Source organism: Saccoglossus kowalevskii, chromosome 4 (assembly GCF_978046115.1).
Source record: "Saccoglossus kowalevskii chromosome 4, keSacKowa6.1, whole genome shotgun sequence".
Classification (NCBI taxonomy): Eukaryota; Metazoa; Hemichordata; class Enteropneusta; family Harrimaniidae; genus Saccoglossus; species Saccoglossus kowalevskii.
Genome location: NC_140644.1, coordinates 30,963,917 through 30,990,785, shown reverse-complemented (window position 1 = coordinate 30,990,785; position 26,869 = coordinate 30,963,917). Strand labels below are relative to the sequence as shown.

At 35.1% G+C, this 26,869-nt stretch overlaps 1 protein-coding gene across 1 annotated transcript in view; it reads right to left on the bottom strand.

Annotated features, from left to right (window-relative positions):
• Positions 1–20,469, bottom strand: part of LOC100370723 (cGMP-dependent 3',5'-cyclic phosphodiesterase-like) — an 87,896-nt gene extending 67,427 nt beyond the window's left edge. The window contains exons 1-3 of the mRNA XM_085498062.1: positions 20,350–20,469; positions 19,930–20,032; positions 53–142 (exon numbers count right to left, since the gene is read on the bottom strand). Coding sequence (XP_085354188.1) covers positions 53–142; positions 19,930–20,032; positions 20,350–20,372 — 216 coding nt within the window. The 5' untranslated portion in view covers positions 20,373–20,469. The remainder of the gene's footprint in view (positions 1–52; positions 143–19,929; positions 20,033–20,349) is intronic.
• Between the last annotated feature and the right edge of the window lie 6,400 nt (positions 20,470–26,869).

The window sequence follows — 26,869 nt, the reverse complement described above, 5'->3', positions numbered from 1 at the left end:
GATAACAAACCAAAATATTACATCATGTTTAGTGATTAAACTGTATACTCACCACATTGGGAAGGCAGTCTTTCAAGACATTTTGTATGACTTCATTAAGAGATTCCCAATCCAACACAGCACAAAGTTCCAACAAAGCATCCTGAAAAGAAGGGGAGAAGTAAGATGACTGTTATAGGTCAATTTAAAATTCATGCTTGATTTGAACCTTTGTTGGACATCCATAGCATGAAGACACAATGGTATCTCACTGATGTTGATAACATCAAAGCAGTCCAGTCAAGCATTTTTTTGAATACCTATTGAAATCATGGTATACAAGTAGAAAATTCATTTCTTGTGTTGCGTACAAGTAAAATGTGTACTTGAGCATAATGTATTACCAGTAGCAAAATGCCTTACAAGTAATGTTAAACGCTACATTCTAAAGAAGAATTTACTTTGACTGTCAAATGTGTCATAATACTCATCAACCCTTTGCAATCGGTTTGCAGCACAGTGAAGCTTATGTAAATCTTAATCAACTTTGAGAAGGTTTTGACTTCAAAAGAACGTAATATACTATTAAAAACTCCACATACATTAATTGTAGTTACAGTATCAGTAGCCTAGATTACCTACACACAACAAATATTTACTGTGATCATAAATTATAAAAGTGATTCTGGTCTAATGTTAAATTTATACAGTTTGTAGACCATAAGACCAACTTGGCAAACAAAGGTGAATATCCATTTTTCTACTGATTTCTTTTTAAGCTCAAAAGGGTCACATGATGCACGTACACTGCTCTATTGTTCTGTTCTTTGGTTGATCTTAGAGAGACTGTGGTCTTTACCTACATCAAGCATTCATTCCAATGCAATGTGGCTGTCAAGTAAATATACATAAATACATGTATACCAAACTGTTGTAGTTGTCAACAGACATGATCTATGGTGATCAAGCCTAGCACTTTGCTTGCTTTTTTGTAAATTTTTGTCAGGAAGTGCGCATCTGTCTTCTAGCTCTCAAAAAACTAGTTGTCTCAACAAATGCAGCAGTAAACACAGGTAACAGTGTCTCTATAACCTAACAACTCAAGGATATATTTAAAATAATATCTAATCTATTTTCTTGGGATTATTCCTACTATTTCTTGATGTGTGCAACATTTTTCCCTGGGTAAATATTTATTTTCCCTGTAAATGTATTTTCAATTGGCGCGATCATTGACAACCGTCTTTGTCGTCAGTACCAAGCACTGTCAAAAATATATCCATTTTCAAAATGACAGACAATGTACATCTTTTCAATACAATGAAACAAGAAAGTTACATTTAGTTGTTGATGATTATGTAGGTTTATATATGCCAAAACAGGGCTTGAATTTCAGTATTGTGAAGGTACTCATTTTCAAGGCAAAACATTTTGAAAATGCCTTGATCTCATTCAAACTATGTAGTAAACATTTAGGGGCACCAAGTTTGAATGTAATAGACGTGCATTAGAGATAAAAGTTAAATTGTGCAAAATAAGATCAACTTTCATTAATGTGTAAAGGTGTACCAAATTAGCCTGATTTACTTTTAACATGCGTATGGCCTGCCCAAATTTTTTGTTTGTTGAATAAACAAGATTAAAATATGATTCGTTTTCACACAGTCAAAACGCATTATTTAGGTGGGCTTTAAGCTCCCTCTTTTTTTTGGAATGCAGATTTATAAACTCCAAATTGGTGTTTCCCTCAAAATTTTTCTGCATTTGAGCAGCAAATCTCGACAAAGATTTGGTTTGCATCATCGAAATTGTGTCTTAAATTGTCTAATTTGAATCTAGATGGCGGGAAAAGAGTGGGCACAAACGATCAGTTGAATTTGGGATATGGTTTGCTTTGAACTTTTGAACGGGAACTCAGCTACAGTGGCTTGACTTATCTGGACACTAGAACAAGACAATAATCGGTGACACAGAGTTTTAAGGACATGGGGGAAAAAATGTCTTTCCCTTTCAGCCACTATGATTGTTAAAATTCACTGACAGAAGTATCAACTTTTCACTTGCGCTCACTATATCAATATCTTCTAAACGGGCTGTGATCTTTGGAATTGTCATCTTTCACATTCTAATACATGTAGGATGAGCTGATTGGACAAGAGCTAGTCACAAGAGATGGATTAAATCACAAACCCTCAGTTTATGCAAATTGAGACTGCGAAACATAGGCCACAAACCTAATTTGCATATTTAGTCAAGAACAGTGGCGATCACATACTCTGGCACTTGTTCATACTGTTAGGCCGGCCTAACTTGGGGATTAAAAATAGGGCCTTCCCAGGCACGACTTATTTAGGCTGGCCTAAATATTTAGCTTTGTGTTCGTTGACAACAAATGTTGCAGTGTATTGGTAACAAAAATTGCATTATGTGACAGAATGCAACATTTGTTGTTAACTTGATTCAAAATGACAGAAGAAGATAGGTTGCTATGGCTCAGTGCAGTGAGTATAGCAATTATTCTATTACCTAATACAGGGTATTTTAAACATACCATCATAATATTATACATCCGCCTATTAACTATCATCCTTACAACTTCATTGAAATTTAAGTCCAAATAGAAATATAACATTATTTTTTCAATCAAATATACTCTAGTTCATTAATTATATTATAGGTGAATCATTCATCAATCCACAATACCTATATAGAATAGCACGACAGACTTTACATGTTGTGTCATAATTTCATTGTTACTGGGGGCTGATTTGTAGTCTGCTTTCTACGGTCACATGACATCAGGCTATGTATTGGTTGGTCACTGTCAACCAACAACTGTATCACTTTGCAAGAAAAAGAGCATGTCTCTATTTCAATCAATCAATTGTTCACAACAAGCCTGCAATGGTCAAACACAGGTCAAATACTGTTGTCAACAAAAGTTGCCTTATGTACATTGTATCACGCCTTATTTTCCAATGTGAAACCACCTATTTAGACCTAATTGGACAATGTAAATTTAAGATGAAAGCAGAGATTTTTTTATTGTAAGTGCAGACATTTTTATCTCATTATTATGCAAATTAGGTAATTAATAAATGCAGTTTTCCATCTCAGACTAAGGAGGTCTGTTGATTATCCCAGATAACCAATATGTAGCAAATTGAGTGGTTCCTGAGATATCCGTGGAGCAACTAAATATTGGCTAATTCATGTAAATAAGATAATTAATATGCTTGGATTACAACCAATGTAATGTAAATTATCCCCCAGCATTCATATACCAAGTTTCATTGAAATCTGTGGAGCAGCTAAAAATTGGCTTACTAGTATTTATCATGTCTGTGTAGTAGCCCAGACCACCTATGCACAAACTTTCACTGAAAGCTGAACATTCTTGAGATACCACCGGGAAAGTTAAAATTTGCTAATTATTAAAATCTGATTCATATTGAAACAGCTGATGCAAATTTGGTAATTAGCAAGCAGAGATTTTACCCCCAAAATTAATCAGGCCTGCACATCCCAGAACATTGAAATCTGATGAGTGGAACAGACATACACACACACACACACACACACAGACAAGCGGTGAAGCCTAAAGACTGTGTGATTGTGTGCTTCGCAAACAGGAGTAAAGCTGTCACTCCAAGTGTAACCAATCTGAAATGAATTGCAGGCTTTCAGTTTCAAGATTAGATTTGAGCAGAGTGAATGCATACTGCTCTAGAGCTACATGTATTACTCATCACCTACGCATGTGACAAACAATGTGCCCAATTGATAACTTTGATATAAAGCCAAGGGGAATCTGTCAATGTTCATTAGCAAGCCAATTAGCACATACTGTAATCTATTTGTTCAAGAATCTGTATGGTTGATTGGACTTTTAACAGTTAACTGTACCATGGGATAATCATGTAGAAACTGGAATATCCAGAATGGTGATCATCATCAGTAACTACAAGTACCTCAAATGGAACATACACATTTTTTTTGGTGAATTTGTGCAAGTTTATGGTTTACTGGCACTGCCATATTGTTAAATACACCAAAACAGCAACGTAATTACTAGTTATCTGATTGGAACTAGTTGGGTCAAACCAACATCAAAAGGAGACATCAAACTAATACACACAGAATATCAATTTCCCTTTTACATGTAATTTATTTTACCTGCCACATGACGAATGGCGAAAAAACAAATAATATGTCAAATAATTTTAATAGTCTACATTGCAAATTTGACTTATCCCAGATAAAAATCTCATATGCAACCCAATATGTATTATTATTATTATTATTATCAATTTGACTAAAATCAATCAACAAAGTCATATCTGATAATCAGTACTGGACACATTATATCAATAGACATTAGTTTATATCATTTTTATGTCAAAAAATAACCGTCAATCCGCTATTTTGACCTAATCACACTACAAAACATTGTAAATTACATATTCCCTGTATATTTTTAGTAATTGTCCTTTTTGTGTGAAAGAATTTACTTTCCTACATGGAAATTTACTAATTGGATACAGATAGTTTTACTGGACTATCAGGCCATACTGTTTGACTGTGTAACAGGATGACTATGAGCTGGGTTGATCATGTTCAGTTTGTTCATCCTTTAAATTTGTGTGCAGTGTGTTTTCACAAAACCTTTTGTGACAGATATAGTAACAGGTCCAGTGATATTTAAGCATTAATTCCCCGCTGAGGGAGAGTATAGTACCAGATACATGTATAGCACAATTCACAACATATATGGGAAGGAAAGTACACAGTAGCATTCAAGAATTTGGCAGGGGTTATTATTATTATATCAGCATTATTTTCGTAACTTCTAACATGCTGCTGTTGAAGTTATGTTTATTTCCATATTTTATTTCTTTGCAGAGGCTTGCATAGATTTGATGACATCATAATAAACAAATTGATGAACAGCATCATAAACGCCACTACAAAGCACAGACTGCGAATTGATGCTCGCTTGAGTAAATTAGTGCAAACAAAAATGTATTATCTATTATCATTCGCTTACTGTACTACAGTAAAGTCACTTTCACCTCCCCATTAACAAACTGTCTATATTTATCACATTGTCCATAAGTGTAGTTTGTATTCCTAGAATCAAAGCCAATTTTCGAAAGATACTGATTTAGTATCAATATTTATTATTCATATTCTGGGGAATAACCATAACACATGGATAACAGTGCATTAAACCATTCTTTGCATGAACTAAAACAAGATATTTTTTAACAAGTCATTGAAAATGACAGTCCCCGTAAAATTGTTGAAAGTTCTCCTTGTGCTCGTCATAATAAAGCAGAGGGGTTGTCGCGAGCGTGTCCTTGAAACTTGAGTTTCAAGTGGCGTATACAACAGATTGGAACACGTGTTCCATGTAGTAGTAATATGGCCAAAATTAAAAAAACAGCCGTTATTCGACTATCTTTGATCTGATTATGAAACGCACTGATATGGATGATGTATGTGCCAAATACGAATGTAAATGGTACATAAATTGTGGAAATATAGTAGTAAGACCAAAAAGTCAGATGGCTGTCAATCGACCATCCTTGACCAGATTTTGAAACAAATTGTCATGGACATGCATCCTAACATGTATAAAGTACATGTATGTGCCAAATTTGAATGAAAACTGACAGAGCACGTCCAAGACACTGCATAAAAAAACAAAAACAAGATGCCTGCCAGTCGACCATCTTTGATCCAATTGAGAAATAAATCGTCATGAACATGTATCCTAACATGTATAATCTATGTACCAAGTTTGAATGACAACTGACAAAGCATGTCCAAAATACAACATTTTCAAAAAACAAGATGGCTGCCAGTCGGCTATTTTGAAGTGAATCGCTAAACCACTGCATGTGCATATGTCCCACATAAGGTACTAGGCACATGAAAGATATGACTCCGGACGGACGGACGGACGCACAGACGCACGGACGGACGGAGACCATTTATTATAAGTCCCCGTTTTCGAACTTCGTCCGAACGGGGACTAATTACACTGGTTTAATATAATAATATTATAGTTCTCTTCCTACATGTAGATGACAAATAATGATAAATGAATTAGCAAAAGACAAAATGAGAAAACCGAGAATGGCTTGAAACATCAGTAGAGCATTAGAGTCATTGAACAATTTACCAGAAGTGTTTCTAAACATATTAATTAGATGCAAATTAAATCTTCAGTGAAAAAGAGATAAAAAGGCCTCACAGTCGATCATGTGATCTGATCATGAAAAAAATACATGTTATTCTCAAACCTCCAACCAGAGCATAAATAATTCTCTGCTTGGTTCATAAATTATTCATTTACAAGACATACAATCGCCTCATTATACAAGCAACTGGAAATTACTTGATCTTTTCAGGCAGAATATGTATCTGGCAAGAAGTCAACAAAGAAAATGTGTACAGTTTGCTAAAACCTGCCACTTTGCAAATTATTTCAAAACCGGTGTACAATGTACATACACTGAACCTCAGCCCTGCAATTTTCCAGTTAATTTAACTGATGTCAGCAAATTACCATAGCAACAAGCCGAGGTCAATTATTGGAGTGACGGTACTATATAGCAATTACTGTATCCATTTTTTTTTTTTTTTGCATTGGTTTTTAAGAAGCAGTAATTTGTGATTAAGTTGCCATAACCAATACTGTTATAGTACATTGTAGAATAAAACAGTATACCAACATGCTGTTAACAAATGTGATATGTAAAATATGTATAAATCAGAAATTATGTGAATTGTATATATATATGCAAGTAGGCTATCTATTATCTCTGCCTTGCAGTAAATCAGGGCCAGCTATTTCAATCATTTATCTGCATATGGGTTCATTACATGTATTTTCCGCCATCCTGAATCTGTCTTCTCACAGTTACAATTTCTTAGAGTCATATGCATGTAGGATAGAGTGTGTTAAATTGATTTTTAGAGGCTTTTCAATACAGCTTTCCAGTAAATATATATGCAGTCAGGTGGATGAAATGCTCAGCTCCATATTTTTTCTAGGAAAATTCATCTTTTATGTCACTGCATGTTAAATTTTCACAGGCAATATTAATAAATATCAGGCCTTTGTATTAAGTCTCTGAGGCATGAGATTTGAAATGAAGCCATCACATGGAAACACAACTCTATAAGGATTACTGTTGCAATTTTTTGTAAAACACAAATTCTTTCATTCCAATGGGGAAATATATAATAAAACATGTTATTACTAGAATTCTAGTCAATAACAGATTTTAATACACTGCACTAGCTAGAAGCAAAATGGGAAAACAATTTTTTTTTTATATTTTAATTTTATTGGGGCTTTTTGTTATAGTGCAATGTTGTGTACATGTACATGTATATGGTACATACAATTACTACGTTCACGTTACGGGAACTCGGCACGTGCCGAAATGTTTAATCCTTTGTGTTTGCAGAGGGATTACAGCAGTTACATTCACGTTATTCAGGATCCACTTAGGACCGACTCGGCTTGTGCCGAAATCACGCCCTCATTCGCCGATCTGTTATTTCACCCAAACATGAAAAACGATTCGCAGACGATGATAATAATAATTGCTATATTGAAATTATATACATTTGTTGTTATGGTATTTATTACGAGTCATCGTGCACATGAACGGCAAAGACGATTCGAAAAATAATTATTTTTTCACATCAATGTAGCATTGCAGCAGTACATAAATATGCATCGCTGGACGACGATTTGCATTCATTTCATTCATTCATTCATTCATTCATTCATTCATTCATTACTACAGCATCCGACCATATATACTAGTATGTTTACCATCAAGGGCATGAGTTCGGCTCATGCCAAGTGGTCAGGCAGCAAATCTCGGCATGTGCTGAGTTTCGGTTTCAAGCATGTATAGAGACTGAGATCAAGTTTTTTTCGGCGCGTGCGGACTCGGTCCCGACCGTTCACACACAAGTTTAGACACATGCCGACTCGGTCCAAGTCTTGGCACATGCCGAGATCTCTAACGTGAACACCACTAATGCATTAGAAGGGGCCAATGCTACAGACTAGTATTTTTAAACTGGCTGTTCTGCCTTTCTGCTAGCTGAATAAGTCTGCTTCTCAACCACAAACAAACAATTACTACTGAGGTTTTAATACTACCCCCCCCCCCCATAAAAGTACTTCAATTAGGGAATCTAATATCTATAACATTCATTTTCTGAGAAATTATAAAACATATTGCAGTCAGTAAAATACATACAATTACCATATTCCTTTATTAGACATGCAACTCCAATATCTACTCAAAAACATATTCATTGCATAACAAATAGAAAACAAAAACAAATGTAATAATGCTAGAAATGTTATAAGTGGTCTAAACATTCATACAGTGATTAGTAGTAAAAATGACTCTCATACTAATTGCTCTATTAGAACTTTATCTCTAATAGAAGTGTATGTAAATGAACAATTGCATTTATTCTATACTGGATTATAAATTAGTATGACAAGTATAAACATACCTTTGTCATTTATGTCAATAAAGCAAATATGATATGACCAAAACCAAGAACAAACTTTGGTACCTTCCCCTATATATACTGAACAAGCAATTTTAATGGGAAAATATTAACCTTAATGTTTGATATTCAAACTGGAAAAACTGGGCTCAACCTACTTGGACATGATTATGCAAGTGTTTATTTTACAAATGTTTGCCTTTATATTTGTGAGACACTGCACAATATATAGCCTTGAACCAAGTGATCAATGGCCTAATGTTTTTACAATATTACAAATATGCAGTGATTAATGTTACTATTCAACTGCCAAAAGTTCTGTGCAAATCTCATGTAAAAATACTAATATTATTACATTAGAACTAACATGAAGAGTATAGGCAAGACTGTTTGATAATAATCTTATGAAAAGGCAGCTTTGCAGACAATTATCTAAGGTTTCTTTGTTGCATTATGTAAAAGCAACCCTTGATGTACTTATATGAGTCTGTACCCAGACCTCACTCAATTGACATTTAGATAGTGAATTAATGAATCATGCTATGTTTTATAGAATAGGTACATGTACTGTTATTCATTAAAAAGACGAGTTTCAGTCTAAACCCTTAAACTCAATTAGAAAGAAGGCAATTTTAATCTGAATACTGCCTGTGAAAAAAATTATTATTAAAAACTTATTATTTTCACTCAGAATTTATTTTCGCTTATTTTTGCTGAAGTGAAAATACATTTTTTCCTAAATTTTATATTTGACTCATCAAAAATCAGGTAAAAGAACATTTATGAAAAACAACCAAAATGTCTTTTCAGCAAAAATTAATTCTAGCCAAAATAAGTATTCTACAGTGTACACAATAAGCTACAATTTAGGCCATTACAGTTGTTTTTTTAAAAAAAAAAAAACAATTTTCACACTTTAATAATTAGTATTTTCGTTGTTTTTTTCTTTATATATGCTATGTACTGATATTTAACAATGAATCGACAGCCAACATTTATTGAAAAGGAGAAAATATCAAAGTATCTCATAAGCAACAGCATGGTACATATCGTTTTGCATATTTATACTTTCCTATAATTTTAGACCAAATTTGTCACTGCCTACATTTTCTGATCAATTTTTGTAAAAAAAATATGCAGGTTTATGTTCATGTTGATGAACTTTGGCGTTCAAATAGGGGTAATTGCACATTAATTTCTCCTAAGCCTATGGCTTAAGATCAAACATAACTCTGGAGGCATTACTCAACCGAAATGAAAATATCGTTAAATTATATATTTAAACCACATATGTTATGTACAAAAGTGCAACTACATGTATGTTTGAAAGTGAGTGAATGAACAGTCATGATATACACCGAATTTGACATTTAGGTGAAATATAGTTTAGGTTTTAACTGTAACTACAATCTCCAATGATAACACTTGCGATTTGAAAGACTTTCCAAAATTCCCTGGGGAATCATTAACAACAAAAGTAGAAAAGGAAAGGGGCAGAATTTTGACATTTGAAATGGAAAACCACAAAATTTAATCAACAAAGCATATGTCTAAAACAAGGAGTGTTCACAGAAAGAAATAACTAGATAGTTCTCCATGCCCCCAGCAATTTTATAAATTGCCAATTTCAGGTCTGAAGAAAGCTATGTGTTAACACTCCATGACCTCTGCCTACTGCAATCTCCTTTCCACACAACAGTTCTGAATGCTAGACTGAGTTTACCAGATGACTGAGTAGTCATACAGTTCAGTTCCAGTGCTTGATATCTCAGCTGACAGACTTGATACGAAAAAACTGCATTAGTAGATTCAATACAGCAGCATTAAACTAATCAATATATGAATGTTGTATGATTTTACCAGCAGATCATGCAAAATGGTTTTACATACTCTGAATACATGAACACCAAGCCCATAACATTCTATCAAATTTATGTATGTTTGAAAGTTTATTAATGGGAAATACTACACAGTTAGCAACATTAATGGTGCTTTCTAATACATTATATGTAACCTATACATGTACAGCAAAGGCTTGATCAACATGTTTGCTATGTAATGTGTATTGATTCAAAAGTCACTTTATGTCAGCTCATTTATCTATCTATTGTAAATATTCCAAACGTTATTCAGTTTAAACAAATTAGAATACAACTGAGCTGATATTTGCAAATATTGATGTGTTGTACATTCATTTCCCATATTTGCATACTATTTTGCATAATTAATAAGTGGTACAAATTAGTATACATGTAGGTACATTTACATTCACTTATTCTGGAGCAAAATCCAGCTAAATACTTTTCCTTATTTTTAAAATAAAAATTACCTTACACACACCCAAATTACAGATTTTAGTGAAAATTAATTACAGTTAAAACAAGTTAAAAATAAAGCAAGTTTTTGGCAAGAATGAATTGATTTTACTTTTACTTTAAGTATTTTTCACTGCTAATTTTTGAGTTGACTATTCAGCTTAAATATGAATTGTTTCTACTGATTTCATTGATACAAACTACTTTATTATATCTTTATTATATATTTGCTTTATCAAATGCATATAAACCATAGCTGGCATTTGTTGTATACTGAATCATTAAAATATTACTTTAATAGTTAGATTATAGAAACACCTCTGAAACACTGCTACTTAGAGTGCAAATTAGAATTGATCAATAGTTTGACAAAGTATATTACATCCCTACTCACACTTTTATGTAATATGGATTTCTGATTAATAATTTCATTTGATCATTTCATAAGAATAAACTTTCATGAAACATTTACTGCCTTTGTTCTATTAACAGAAATACATTTATCGTGTGCTTCATCATTAAATTAACTTATTTTGTCATTTACACAAGTGGATATGCATGCTACAAAGAGAGCAAATACATTTGTACATTAACACTACATTTATATGTATTACTAGGTTGCAACCTACATGTTGAAACCTTAATCTAACTAACATTGAATGAAATATGTACATCCACCTTAAAATCAAACAACGCCCAACAAGGCTATCCCTTTAATACAGGGAATTACTAAAAACTGAATAGCCACAACACAAGTCAGTTTGAAAAATAAATTTGATTTTAAAAAAATCAATAAAAAAAAAGTCATCAACAAGCAAACATGTCCTCACATAATTGAGTTCAGGCTTAACGGGATACCATGAAAATCTAGAAAGCTTTAAACCACTACAATAATAAATTTCATGGTAGAAAGCATCTGAACAGCCTGCTATGTGTTCCCCAAATAAAGGACAAGGACAGTAACCTGCTAGAAAGGACAATGTCCTGATTAACTTAAGAATAAATACATTCCTCAAACAACAATTAAACCATTATTGGTCATGACTTTGACTCCACTCATTTCTATCAGTGACTCCATAAATAAAAAGACATAAGACAAAAAAAAAAAGTTAAAAAAAAAAAAACAATTTATTTTTCGGATCTCATTAAAACTACTGATGCGATAAGTTTATTTCAACAGATGTGGCAAATAACAACATTGTGCTCTAGATTTATAACAAACAAATTGGTATGCATTGTTAATGGGGCTACAGATGTTGATGACCTACTCATTGTTCTCAGCTGGCTCGATATTCTATTTATACAGCAGGCAACAAAATAACAAACCACAATACTAGGTACTAAAACCCATTCCCATAAGAGTGCATAGAGCTATGAAGACTAGAGAATGCAAAGTCCCCTGGCACTATTAAAGCTACACGTACTGTCACCACTATTAGACAATTACTTGAAAATCAATCTGCTGTCCTCCACCAAAGCCACAGAAGCACAAAGAACATACTACCTACTACCTACTACCTACCGGTACTACCATGGTATAGCAGATAAATGTATTGGCATTAGCCCAAATCCTTTGAATCCCCATGTTTGATCTCTGTATCATTTAATACCTCATACTCAACATGTACAGGATTTTACATTTAATCAGTTTATCGATAAAAAATTACTTAGTCCTCAAGTTCTTAAAACCAGGATTACCTGGTATTTCAAATGCAGTTCTGCATCTACCGGGCATACTCCGAACTAGAAGCATCTGATTCATATCTGGTCTGCAATTTCAAGTATATTGAGAATTTTGTTGACACTGGGGGATTTGTTTTTTGTAATCAGATATTACCAAATAAAAAATTTACTGTATTTCTGAAAAAATTTCATGTTAAGTTTCTTATTAATATAAAAAATATACTTTTTCAAATATAAAACCCATTTATTTTGAAACTCTAGATAATTATTTTGTGTTTGTTGAAAATAATATTTTTAATCATAAAAATAATGGGTCACTGACCTTTTTTCAAAGACATGAAGTATACATGAACATGTATTTTCATTTGAAACAATTCTGTGCACACTAAGGGCAGCATTCTCACTAAAATGTATAACTAAGTTGACAACACCTCCAAAACATGTGTTATCAAAGCAAATGCACTCTAGGTATTTTTCCCTTATTCTCTGAGCAGGAATATATTAAAAAGCATTCATATTTTGTGGACGATTGAAGAAGAGTATCAAAATGTTCATGTCTATTTTCACCAGGACTGCTACAATAAGTAAATCTGATTCATTCGTTATTAACTAACTTTCGCAATTTGGTTGGCATGGGTCTTTGACCAGTGTGGGGGGAAAACCATGTATATTTCTGTTCACCTACAAATAATGACGACCGGTAACTAAATTATTTCTTTTTTGCTTGAGCCTTAACAACTGTGTAACTAGTAGCCTGTTGGCTGATATAGGTCCACTGTTTCAGATGTATAATGAGAAAATATCGGTAATATTAAATCTGAACAGAATTTCCACACATAGGCAATTTATTGTGACATAAAATTACTTTTGACAACCACTGTAATATTCATAGTCACATATACAGTGTATATATAACCTACTGGCCAACAAAAACAATTTTATCTCATGAGCTTAGATTTGCACCAGCAGGGAGTATATGTGTACTATAGAGCACACATACAGCATGAGTACTGGTAACTATTGAACATTACAACTTTACTGGTCATTGATATAACAACAAACATTTACAAGTTGCTATCAAATTTTATGAGATGGGAAGAATTAACCTTTGCCACCTGCATTTTCACACCCTATATTATATATATATAATGAGATGATATTCTTCTTAGACATACTGGATATCACACACATATAGTCAGAGTATGCCATATACTGTATTTGCTCTATAGTAAGCATTTCAATGATTCAACAAATAAGAATTTCTTTCATGAGAAACAGTCAAGCACAAGCCTACTTTTTTACATTGTTGAGTTTCTAATTAAGCATAAAATAAATCAGTTTTACACATCTTACATGAATTTCTCTTGGAGATGCACTACAAAGTACAGAAAGAGTGATATTACAAGTCAATTAATAATTTTATTTATTCATTTCAAATTTTCCACAATTTCAATGATAATATCTTGTAATGAAGATCATGTCAGGCGAACTTGTTGCAAAATAACCTTACAATGCTTATTGGTGATGCATTTATGGTTTGTGTATTTTGACCAATCATGGATGAAATGACCACACATAAGCAATTTATTGTGGCATAAATCACTTTTGATAACCACTGTACCGATAATATTCTTAGTCACATATATATTCAATGTAGTAACCTAGTCACTGAACAACAATTTTGACCAGAACTTGATGTACCAGTAAGCTGTTTACAACATCTAAATACCTGAAAATGGGCTTTTAAATAGACATGTACCGGTACTCTTCAATTTAAATTTTGTCTAAGGCTTATTTAGAATTATTCGCTCAATTCAATTTGAAATATCTTTACCAAGTAGAGCAAAATTTCAGCAATGAGCAGAATCAATACATAGCATATGCTGAGCATTAATGTGTTGTGTAGCATGAGACACACACAATGATATACATGTATGAATATTACAGGTATCAGCAATTCACATTTAGCCATTTACTGTTTCATTTTTCAAACTGTGGAAACATACATGTGATGAATATATAATCCCACATCTTAGTTTGACGTCAGAAGACACTAATGATTACCACCAGAGTAACCTTAGGCTTGGATTGACACAAAACTCTGGCAGTAATCACTCGTCTCTGTTGACGTCAAACTTAAGAGAAGATATCATGGGATTATACATAAATATTTTATGTGTGTCAAACTTCAGAATGAAAGCTAGGTAGTGTTATTGAGCTACTGTATGCAGCTGCATGTAAACTTAGCAAGTTTAAGAATTTTATATTCACTTGCAAATTTTCATTGAGATAGGTGGTTGCAGAAATTGGATTGCCTGTCTAGGTTGTCAAGACAATCAAGAAGTTTCCACAACTGACTTACTGAATGGGAAAAAGAAAATCCAATATCTCATTGAAAATAGATTTAACCTTTACAGTTTTCAACTGTATACATGTATGTATGCAATTTTACCATGATATAATAAACCCAAAAACATTGAATGAAATTTTTGCACATTTTGATTACAACTGCCAGTTCAACAATTGGGACAGAACACAAGTACACACAAATCTTTTTTGACAGACAGGTGACTTACATATATTTTAAATTTCAGCACCTGAATGTACATCTGAGATTCTGAGCAAATGTGATCAATAAGTAATATAACCCTGAATGAAATTTATATGCCAAGATGCAACATAGGGAATGACTTGAGATGCTGACACACATATATATCTACCTAGCAATATAAGGCAGTCAGCTTGCAAGCTGTGCACATTCCAGGCATAGATTTTTTAGTTAGCCTAATTCGGGCATGAGATGTCTACCATAAATTACCCAGCATGTTGTGATTCCTGGGTCTCACATTATTTGCACTTGCATACATGTGATGTTACATGTACACGGTATCGCAGATAAATGCAATACCAGAACTAGCAACACTGTTTGCTAAGTCATGGAACAATGAAATGGCAAAGAGTACTACACATGTACATATATGCATAGTTACACATCGAACAACAAGCTGCACTGTTCACATTTACCTCATTTCAATGACAACATTATATTTGAGCCAAACGACTGGAGCCAACAAAAATTCCTGTGTCAACACATTTGACTTGAGCCAGCTCGACTAGAATTTCGTTTTGATAAATCTCAGGGTTGAGTTCAAATAAGACTGGGCCCAACCATGTAAATGCTGTGGGGACAAAAATTATGTCCTCTATTGTCTGAGGGGCAAACATTTCTAGCTCAACAAAGAGGTACACATTCTGATAACAATTTGGCAGAGTGAAGAAATATTGTGACAGATTGACAGCTCAACTAGGAATAAGAAATTTTTTTCAAAAGTATACAATAAAAACTTTGTGACTTGGGTTTTGAACAAACAAGTGAACAGAATAAACTAAAGAAATTGATAAGAATCAAAGAAGTGCTGCAACATGTTCTTTCTATGAAGAGCTGAAAAAGTTTCTGGGTTAGGTATAAATACACATAAAATCTGCTTCTGAACTTGGTACTATTGAAACCTTACAACATTAATTGACAACATTACCTGAATAAGTTATAACCCAGATTTGGTGATTAGCTGGGAGAAAGGGAGATTGGCAAGTTCAGTTATTTTGACACAGAGCCAAAGAGTCATGAAAGTTGGCATGCTTTTGGTACGTCATTCAATATTACAGTTAAAACGGGGGAGTCGTCACCTGCGCATGCGTCAGATGGCCATAGTGTGTCATTGTTTGCAAACAAGCATTTACCCATGAGCCTTTGCATTTTTAGCGTGTGTTGTTATCGTCGTTTGGGACACAATTCCTGCGCTTGCGCGCAGGGAACAACCCTACCGCTTTAAGCAAATATGACTTGGTAAGTTTATAAACAAGTACTGTTTCTGCCTGTGGTATATCCATCAACACGATCCAAGTGACAGTTTAGCATTCAAGTTGTATTAGAATGGCAAAACAACAACTGCAAAAACATTTCAATCAGCAAAATACCATTAACAGTATATACATATTACTAAAAATATGTATTGGAATGGGATTTCATCACTGGTGAATAATCAGACACTGTCGTTTCAATTTAACAATTCTCAATAAATATTCAACAGACTGAGTAAATGAGCATAATACACTCACACACTCTCTAGCATTACCAAGTGTCAACCCAGAAAGGAAAGAACACAAATTTACCGAGACCACTAAACTAATTAAATCCTTTATAATTAGATTTGAGTGGTCAACCTCTAATTAAATTCTGAATCCTGACAATTTGTCAGTTCCATTAAAGGTCTATTGGCTATGTGCAAAGAATTGAGACTGCAAGTTATAATGCATTACATTTTTTAGTTATAGGTTCTACTCAGAAATACAGACATGAGTGTGCAGATATTGATTGACGATGTAATATAACACTATATCTCAAAATAATTGTATGTGCCTGGTAATATATATTACTTTGCGTAATAAATGTATATTAAAAATATGTTACAACACATCAGTGATATTGCATTCCTCTACACAAGACAGCCAAATCATGCTGAATTGAAAAAAATGTTCAATAGCTTTGAGAAGCAAATAATTTCTTTATCAAAATTTATAAAGTCACAGGTATTAATACATGTACACATTTCAGTGAAAGTGAGGAAAAAAAGTGTGATCTGAGATGACAGGAATGTGATCAATATACTCATGGATTTAATTCTGTTACTGTATAATTAGTACAATTTTAATCATGAAGATCTAATCACAATTCTTACATATCCTGGTTTGCCCACTTTATTTTACTGAAAAGTGATGACCTGAACAGACCATTTTTTTGCATTCATGGCAGAAACTCGGTCAATAATTGAAAAAAACCTGCAAAGACTCATGGGTAATAGGCATTACCAAAAGGTTTCTCCAGCCAATAAAAGCCTCTTCTTTGGATTTGAATAAAGCATAAACATTTTTTGGAAAAAATGTTTTATAAATATTTACAAATGCCCATAAAACAAATTCACGCCTTCCTGAAACCTGTATAAAGTTCTTGATTTAGCATACCGGTAACTATATTACTACAAGATAAAAAAAAAATTATTGATGACTTTGTATATTTTTGTGTCCCACAATCTTGTTAATTAACTAAATAGCTGTTGTTGGTAAACTGAAAACTCACACGGCAGGTATTTATGCTTATCAGGTTAAATCTCAGTGATGAATGATTTATACCTATAGCGCCCCACTTAATATTAGAAGCTTTATTTATTGACCCCACACATCATTACATTTTACCTTTTATCATCGTGCACCATATACAACCTGACTAAAGTTCAAATGTGATGATAGACTTTTGACAGTCCAACATCAAAATTGCAAAACCAATGAAGTACTTGAGGGTGTTGTTAACTGTAGCTTATTAATAACAAGGGATTCATGTCTGCTGGCATAACGGGCAATGTAAACAAGTCATGAATGTAATATCCTACTTCAGGACTCCCAGCTGATTCATTATTTTCAATTATTTTTTGGAATGAGAAAAGCATGACACAGATCAAGTAAAGCACTTTTTTTTTTTTGCAAAATAAAAAGCGTTATTAAAGTCATTGAATTATTTCCAGCTGAGCAAACTTTTTTTGAAGATCTCTTTGTCGTATTCAATAACTTACGATGAATCGTATGATATTATAATTTCAAATTTACCTTACTCAGAAAATTGTCTCACTACATGTTCGGAAGTATATTACTTAAAATATTGTTCAATGAAACAATTTGCGTCGTCATTCAATTCTTTATTGAATGGTTTTGATCATGTGCAAATTCTCGATGCAACAACGTGCTTTGACCTGTTAGGTCAAATATGCCATTATTAACCAATGAGAATGCTGTGATGTACCAATGCAATTATCTGAGAATTATGATTACCGGTATTTATTGATGACATTTTGGGGGAAAATTAATGTTGAATTGTGATCTGTTAACAATAACTTCAGAGAAATAACAACAGTATAATCACAGAACAGTAATGGGTAGGTACTTCGGTGAATGTGACCATGAATATAAAAATTGTGCAAAAAAGGGAGTGGGTGCTTGACCGGACATGGGCGGTAATATGGTCAAGATTGGTATGTATAATTAATCACAATTTAATGGACAGGAGGGATAAGCATAAATAAATATTGTATAATCCCACAAAGTTTTCTCTCATTAGTTTGACATCAGCAGAAAATGCAGTAATGAAAATTTTTTGTATTGCGTGAACAGCACAGTCTGTCACAAAAATTTTATGTGAGAACAACATGGCCTGTTTCTGTACAAGACACAATACATATGCTAGGGTGACATTTCGCGACAAGTAAAAATGCAGCAAACGATTTGTGACAATTGCCACTGACGAACAACACTCATTTTCATGATCACGGGTGCTGCACTTCATTCATCTACAGTTTCCACACAGAAATTAAAATCAAATCCTGAGATGCTGTGATTGGAATAGAACATTATTTTAAGAAGGCAGTGGAGGGCGTGATTTTGGCCCGATGATTTTACACAGTCAAGCAATGTCAGGCCCAGCTCAACCCCACGATTGGAGCCAGGCTCGGCTTGAGCTGACTTGAGACGAACATTTACCGGTAATACACACAATTTTTTGCTGGCTAGAGCCATTGAACAAACTCAAGGAATTATTTTAAGCTCACAACACATATAGTTGAAAAGGGGTAATACATATGTCTTTGCTAATGTAAAACTAACTGAAAGTATTAGATAAAAATGTAGTCTCACTCTGATTTATTATGTTTAACTGACACCACAGAGGTAATCTATTTTTGCTGCTGTGCCTAGAACTATAGAACTAGTAGAGTGTTTCAAATTTAATAGTCCAGTGCCCAGTTGTGATTTTGCCTAAAGGCATTTTAATTCATTAACTGACGTGTCGATGCTATGTGTTGTCATTTAAATTAGTAAATGCAGGAATACATTGTTATCATTGTACCCCAAGCAGCCTGGTTTATAACATCAACAAAACATGTCACATTTGAAGTCAATATCGAATTGCAAATATCGATCAAGACTAGACGGCAGACAGACTTTAAAAAAAAAGATGGAACAACAAAGTAGGACGACTGATTATGCATGATCAGTGTCACAACAATCATGATAACGATGCGCTCTTTGATTTTGCAACTCGGTCACCCATAACACCAATTATCGTGTCTGGTGAATGATTTCAAAGTCAATAGCACTTCTCACAATTCAAGAGAGCAGAAAAGAGGACGAATGCGTTTAAAAGAAGGGGGTGCTGTGATAGCGAGGTGTTTTAGTATTTGTACTACAAACATCCAAACACCGCCAGAAGGAGGCATTACATTTCTATTCTGGATGTTCACGGTTGAATAATTATGCATCAATATTGGAAAAAGAAGAGACGGAAGATACTCACCTCAAACGTTTCTTGTCGTCTTCGATCGCTCATCTCCGCTGTCTTGTCGTCGACACTTTTGCGACCGTCACTCGATAACCTCTTCACAAATTTCCGTCGGTCCCTGTAATAGAAAAATGCAGCTGCTAGCACATGGTAGAGCACCAAAACCATCTTCTGGGCTCAAAATCCCAACCATAAAGTTGCAATCAATATGAATTTGACAGCGATTTGTGGGTCAACATAGCGTAAAACTGGTAGTAATTTGCAGCTATTGATGTTGATAGTTTACTGTAATTTCATTGGTTAGTTAAAATCAACGCCCTCTAGCGGTCAGATTGACCCCCAAATAGAACAAACAAAACAGATGAAGGAGCTCTGATCAAACCCAAATATGTATTTGTCAAAATCACCGCGGATAAAACACACAATTATATGTACCTGCTCGGTGTTGTAGTCGCCATGTTGTTTTGACCAGCAAATCGCGGAGGCTAATGGGATCGTGTTAATTTTTAATCAGCTAGCTGGGAGGAGTCCACACAGCTCGGTTCAGTAACTCAGACGATCGAATGGCGGATTGATTTTCCCCAAGCTTGACTGACTGAGAAACCGATGCCGTTAATTGGACAACGGTGTGATTTATGAAGGGGGGGGGGGGGACAAAAGGAGAACAATTCATTGTATCTTTGAATATGGAAATAAAGTAGAGTTCATTGGACCAGCTGAGTGTGCAGACATTGTTGCAGAGCAGTGAAAACGTATATGGACGAGCGCTGTTTGTAATAAGTGCACGAGACTGCAGCAATCTCTCAGATTGTAGTCAACTCATGAGCTCGGAGTGGACTGTGGTACTATGATCCCGGTATAAAGTTTCCATAGCCAATGTTTTCCTGATGACACGAAGATGGAGGACAGACTGGGTTATATACGTCACAGATACGCGATACTTTGAATACACTGGGATAATGGACAATTTACAAAAGCATGTTTAATTTAACTCACATGTCCTCGTATTTTCTAAACTACATGTACTAGTAAATTAACACGTATTTTCTGCATGCGCACTGAAAATCTCTCAGGGTCCGCGAAGAATTGTCTTCAATTTAGTTTTATTGTTTTCCGACCCAGTAATTATTTGTTATATACAGTATCCAAGGGTTTCAATACGGACTCGTTAAAAGTGTCAGAAAAAATATAATGGCAACTACAAAAGCAGCAATAAATTCCAAGTGAGTGACTGTGTTCCAGAGCACGGATACACATTTCTTTAATTAAATGAACCTGTGTAAAAGAGTATTGCCCTATTCCACTAATGAAATCAACATGGGGTTGATATAAACTCGCCACATAAATACCATAGCAACGAAAGTGTCAACGTCTTTCAAGTCGTATTTTTTTACCAGTAAGTATAGAAAGTCTTTATTTTGTGTAAATTAAACAAAATTTACAGGCAAGCAACAACTTACGTGGCATATGTGTCTGGAATCTTACAGTGGTCTAGGTCTGAAATATATGACCCGGACCAGATGGAGCTGCAATTATCATGAAAAAAGTCCACAATGGACGTGTATGACTAAGCAATTCTTTTTTACCCACCCTATACGTGGCTGTTCCAAAATATTCAAATTAATGACCCCCTGAATCACAGAAAACGTGACTAAAGTGTGGAAGTGGGACATTTGACAACCCCTTCACGTTTGTTACCCCGGCGATACTCAATACTTTTCACAAACTTATGCGTTTTTTTTAAACTCTTAATATGGGGGCTCAAAATAGTTACTTTCTCTAGAAATCGGGAACACGTTAGACGACCCAATTTTGATTCATTTGGATCAGTACTGACATAGTCACAAAATACCCCTCTCTCCGGTTATGTCAAAAGTCCCTTCTTGACGCATGTGCAAAAAATCGAATGACCTAGTAGCTTATGGGTATGGGTATGGGTATGTAGGTCCCGGTCCAGATCGGGTTTCCCGGAACTCCAGTAAAAAACGCTTCCCATCGGGCACATATCCTGGAGTATAATAATTGACAATTACGTAATTGCGAACGATGGAGTCGTCGCCTGATTTGTTCCAGGTAAATGCTAAAATACTTGTTATACGTGTGTGGCCTTTCACGTAACTTTAGTAAATCTACATAGTACATGGGAGATCTTACTCTGTTGCTGTCCTGTATATATAGTGGTGGAGTCCACCTGACGTCACTATGATACCGACCATGTATAATTATTTGGTACATCTGAAATATATGAGACGTCCTTTCAACCAGAATTACATGTTAATAGGAGGAAACAAAGAAACCATGTGATTCTCATAACCACACTACATGGTGATTACTTGTTTATTTATATTTATAATATTTATTATAAAACTGGAGTTTAAATTTCACTAGTTTGATCTTTTTTACTGGGTTTTAAACTTGGTATAGAAACAATAAATTGTATTGTTATTTTACACCTTGAAGTTAATTTAATTTAGCGGATTATACATATCGGTGAAAATAGCGAAATTAAAAACCAGCAAATAATGAATACAGTACTTGACAACAGTTCTAATAACCTAAACCACCGTCCCTAAACCCAACAGAAAAATAGGGGGCTCGCGTGCATAATATACTTTACCATATGGCCGACGACAGCGGACAGGCGTGTTTCTTTTACCGTAGCGACGATTTTTAGCTCTTTTTAAATGACGAGAATGGCTATGTTTTCCGACACTAATACATTGGGTAAACGTCCACGAATTTACGATGTCTTTAGTTAGTTATTAAACAACGGATCTGCTACTCAATGGTCGTGAAGTATGTAACACATGCAATGAAAATACAAATAGTAAACATTGTAACGTGTTTAGAACCATGACAACGATAGACATGGTGAGGTATAGGTGACAAATCAGGTTAACTTACTGACCCGGGACACCATGGAACTAAAACACAGTTTTAGAGGGACACTGACCGACATTTGAGGCACAGAAAATATGTATCCATTTATCCTGACGAGCATTGTACACACATCATGTGTGATGGTCACGTATCCGTCAAAACGTTATTTCCCAGTTTATTCATAGAAATAGATTGCATGAAATGCGGAGGGGTCGTCACCTACGCATGCGCGGGAATTGAGTCCCAAGCGACGATAACAACACACGCTGAAAACGCTAAGGCTCATGTGTAGACGTTTGTTTGTAAACATCAACACGCTATGTCCGTTTGCTGCATGCGCAGGTGACAATACCCCCGCTTTAAGCTTGACCACAATAATTGATTACGTCTGGCGAGCGACATCTGCAGATGAAAACACCGAATATAAATTTCCCTGAAAGTGAGAAGACAAAAGATTGTTTAAAAACTCATTTAGTTGAATTTTGACCTGCTGTTCAATTTAAAATTGTCAGTTGGGCTTAAAAATTCATTGTTTTTTCCACGGAAACAAGTTCCGAGTTAGGTACCACCGTCACTCAAGTTATACGCCTTTCCTCGGTAAATCTTGACATGATATCAATACGCGATACGCAATGCATAGCAACTAGGGGCACAGAATGATCTGGATAGGATTATTTGCAAAGACGTCGTTATCGCATTGGGTATTTCGTGCATATGAGTAACGAATTTCAGTCAAATGTCTAGACTACAGTAACAACAGATTGGCCGTCACTACCCGTATCTTGTTGCACATCTTCGCTCTCGTCATAAACTACCCTGATCTGCAATGTCTAATCGTATTCTACTACTAGGTAAAAGTATAATCGTTACAAACTCATAGTTGGGCGGAATACAACATTCGCACCTGCACGCAGATATTATTTGATGATTTGGCCCATAATTTCACCAACTTTGTATCCAGAGTAAGAGTGTTGGCGCAAAAAACTCAGTAAAACCACAGATCTTAGAAAATGTTCCATCATAATTCGTGTCACCCACAGTTTTAAATTAAAATTAGTTGACAACCCTGTTGTACAAATACAACATGCTGCACACACGTTTGCCATATGTGTTCCATTCACTGCGAGATCTCGCACAATGCGTAAAGGCGCGGACCGAATGTCTGCTGCAAAAATCGAATGATTTGATTTTGAACTTGAATTCTCCCTTTTTATAGTTTAATATTGCAATGCCGAGGCTGCAGTGGAGAATATGACATTGCGATATACTTAGTTCAGGAAAATTGACCATGATCATCAAATGTGTATATGCGTGAAAATACCTCGAAATGCTTTCGTGTCGAATTCCACGCGAAGTGTTGTCATTACTACGCTATGAATATGACGTTTGTAATGTTTTTACTTCCAATCTCACAAATAACGCGGGATCTCACGGTGGACTTTTGGGTATTATATTATATTACAAAATGTTCAGTAAAATCTTAACATAATTAATAACTGCCAAAAATAAAAGTGAAAACTTGCAAAGAAAGGGCCTAGACATGAGAGCAATGTCTGAAATTAAAATATAACCATAACGTCAGAACGTGCCCACATTACCGGAAATTGACGAAACTGTTACCAAGATCTTGGTGTTATATAGAAGCACGTGTTGAACTCCCGCGTCACCGACAACCTATTGACCCAAGAATTGGACATAAATGAGAAAATCACCAATAAACCAGTCTTTACAGTGAGAGAAGTGAATTCCCTTTCACTAAGTTCAAACCGGCCAGTTCACAACAAAGACATTGTAACACATAAAACGGTGTTCAATTAAACTTAACTGAGAAGCATGTTTTTATCAATAGAGACTGGGCGAGACCCGCCAGTATTGGGGAGCGAGTCGTGACAAATGCCGCAAAAAAGATCATTAACTACTATGGCAGATTGTGTTCCCTTCAAATTGGGGTTCAACTTTAATATAAGGGGCATCACGTATTGAACACCCGCCCTTTTTCACGAAGACATAGTATCGAATCTTTATTGCCGTTAATGCACGTTTAAAATATAGAATATGTCTTCTCTTACAGCATGCAGTTACACAGAATAGAAAATACACCACATTAATTTCATTGATTTGAAACACCGCCGTAGGAGAATTTTCTGTGTTCTCGTTAACAGTGTGTACTCAATTAATTATGCTTCGTACCGCGTTCAGTCAACTTTAACTTTAATAATACTACGACTCCAACCTGATAACAAGAAGAAGAGTAAGGAAACGTCCACTGCGCATGTCGGACACACTCAGCATGACCGACCGTTACCGAAATGTCGAGATCGTGTTTTTTATGACAAAAAAGAGCTTAAAGACATATCATCGGTTGGAAAAGGTTTTCTATAAAAAATATAAAGATTTGCTTTTTCGTTCGTAGCGAATAAATATGTGGTTAGTCTTGAAATATGAATGTGTTCATAGTTTTAATTACATATGATACGTGATCATGACCTTAAAAATCAGCTGTATAAACGTGTATGTAAACATAAATAATTTGGACAAACAGAGATGTCTTACTTTGCAAATATAGTGCATATTATATTAATACCCCGGAAAACTCAAAACTTTGAGCGCACACGTCATCGCTGGCAGACGAAATGTAGCGAAGCCACCCGTAATCACGCGTGAAACGGACGTTCATAATTAAATGTTAATTTACGTTCGATGTGCAACATTGTGTATACGAAAACAACATTCGTTAGCAGTGAACCATTTCATTTTGCACTATCCATATGCGGTCGAGCTCGTCGATATTCCGCCCGTGTTTATATGGACAGTCCATTACACCATAGGATATATGGTAGTTGGACATTCTCTGCTATAGTAATAAATACATACCATATTGTGAATCTCCTTGTACGAAATATATTCTCGTCTTTGGATTTTAACTGTGCGAATTGGCAGCCGCTGGCAAACCTTCAATAATACGATTACTGGCTTAGACTCAACCGAAAGACAAATTGCTCAAACTGTACATGGGAGGAAATATATTTTGCTTGGGTTTGCGGACTATTGTGAATGTTGCATTATCTCTCCGACTAGTAATACTAGTCTGAGATTATCTGATACATTCAACATCTTACAAACTAGTTTCGACTCGCCGGAGTATCATTGGTTGCTAAAGAGGATTTATCGGTCAATGTAGCTTTGGTTGTCTATACATGAAATATGGTCAATCGACGTCTACCTTCACCAATGACCTCATGATCGTGAGAGACTAACTTGAGATGGCGTACATTTGAAATCTTATTTACTTTAAACCGCAAGCACCACTGGACACAACAGAAACCCACATTTTTTATTTCGCTTGAGTGCGGCTGCATTTTACGTCAAACATCTGAAAGAACCGTGAACAATCTTTATTTATCACCATGGAAACACATCTGTACAATTACGTTCATAAGTTGATCCTCCACGCACTTCGTCGCCGCCACGTTAGCTTGGCCGACGCCAGTGTGAATCAGTGACAATACATCAAACAGGCAAACGGATCGATACTCTGAGCTCCACTTTGTCTTAATGCATCTTTGTACGATGTGACATCTATATTAATGCATGTAAACCGCAGTGTAAAACGTGTGTAAGACGCGCGTGTCTTTATGTCACCGCACTAAAGGAGGATAACGTGAAGGGGTGTTGCGTATTGGAAATATCTCGTACGAGTGAACACTGTTAGAATGCGGTGAATTCAGCCAGCGTCTTACACTTTAATCTACTACATTAAAAAAAACACGTCCCCCTCCCCGTTTTCATTCCCGACCTCAACGAGATTGATGGGTTGCTACGGATACGGCTGGTGGATGTGACGCGTCGCCGGCGTTGCTAGTGTTACTCTTATACATCGCCAAGACGTACACCTACTCGGCAGAGATACGTCAATAAGGTAACATGTCCATTAATTCCACAACAAACGATTGTTACTCACCTGTGTGGTGTCCACCATTGAGGAAGCTCGTTGGACAATTCAAAGCGGTTGCCAATGGATACCGGCTATGAATAGGACCGACGGTGATAATATTCCAAAGTAATTTAATCGCAG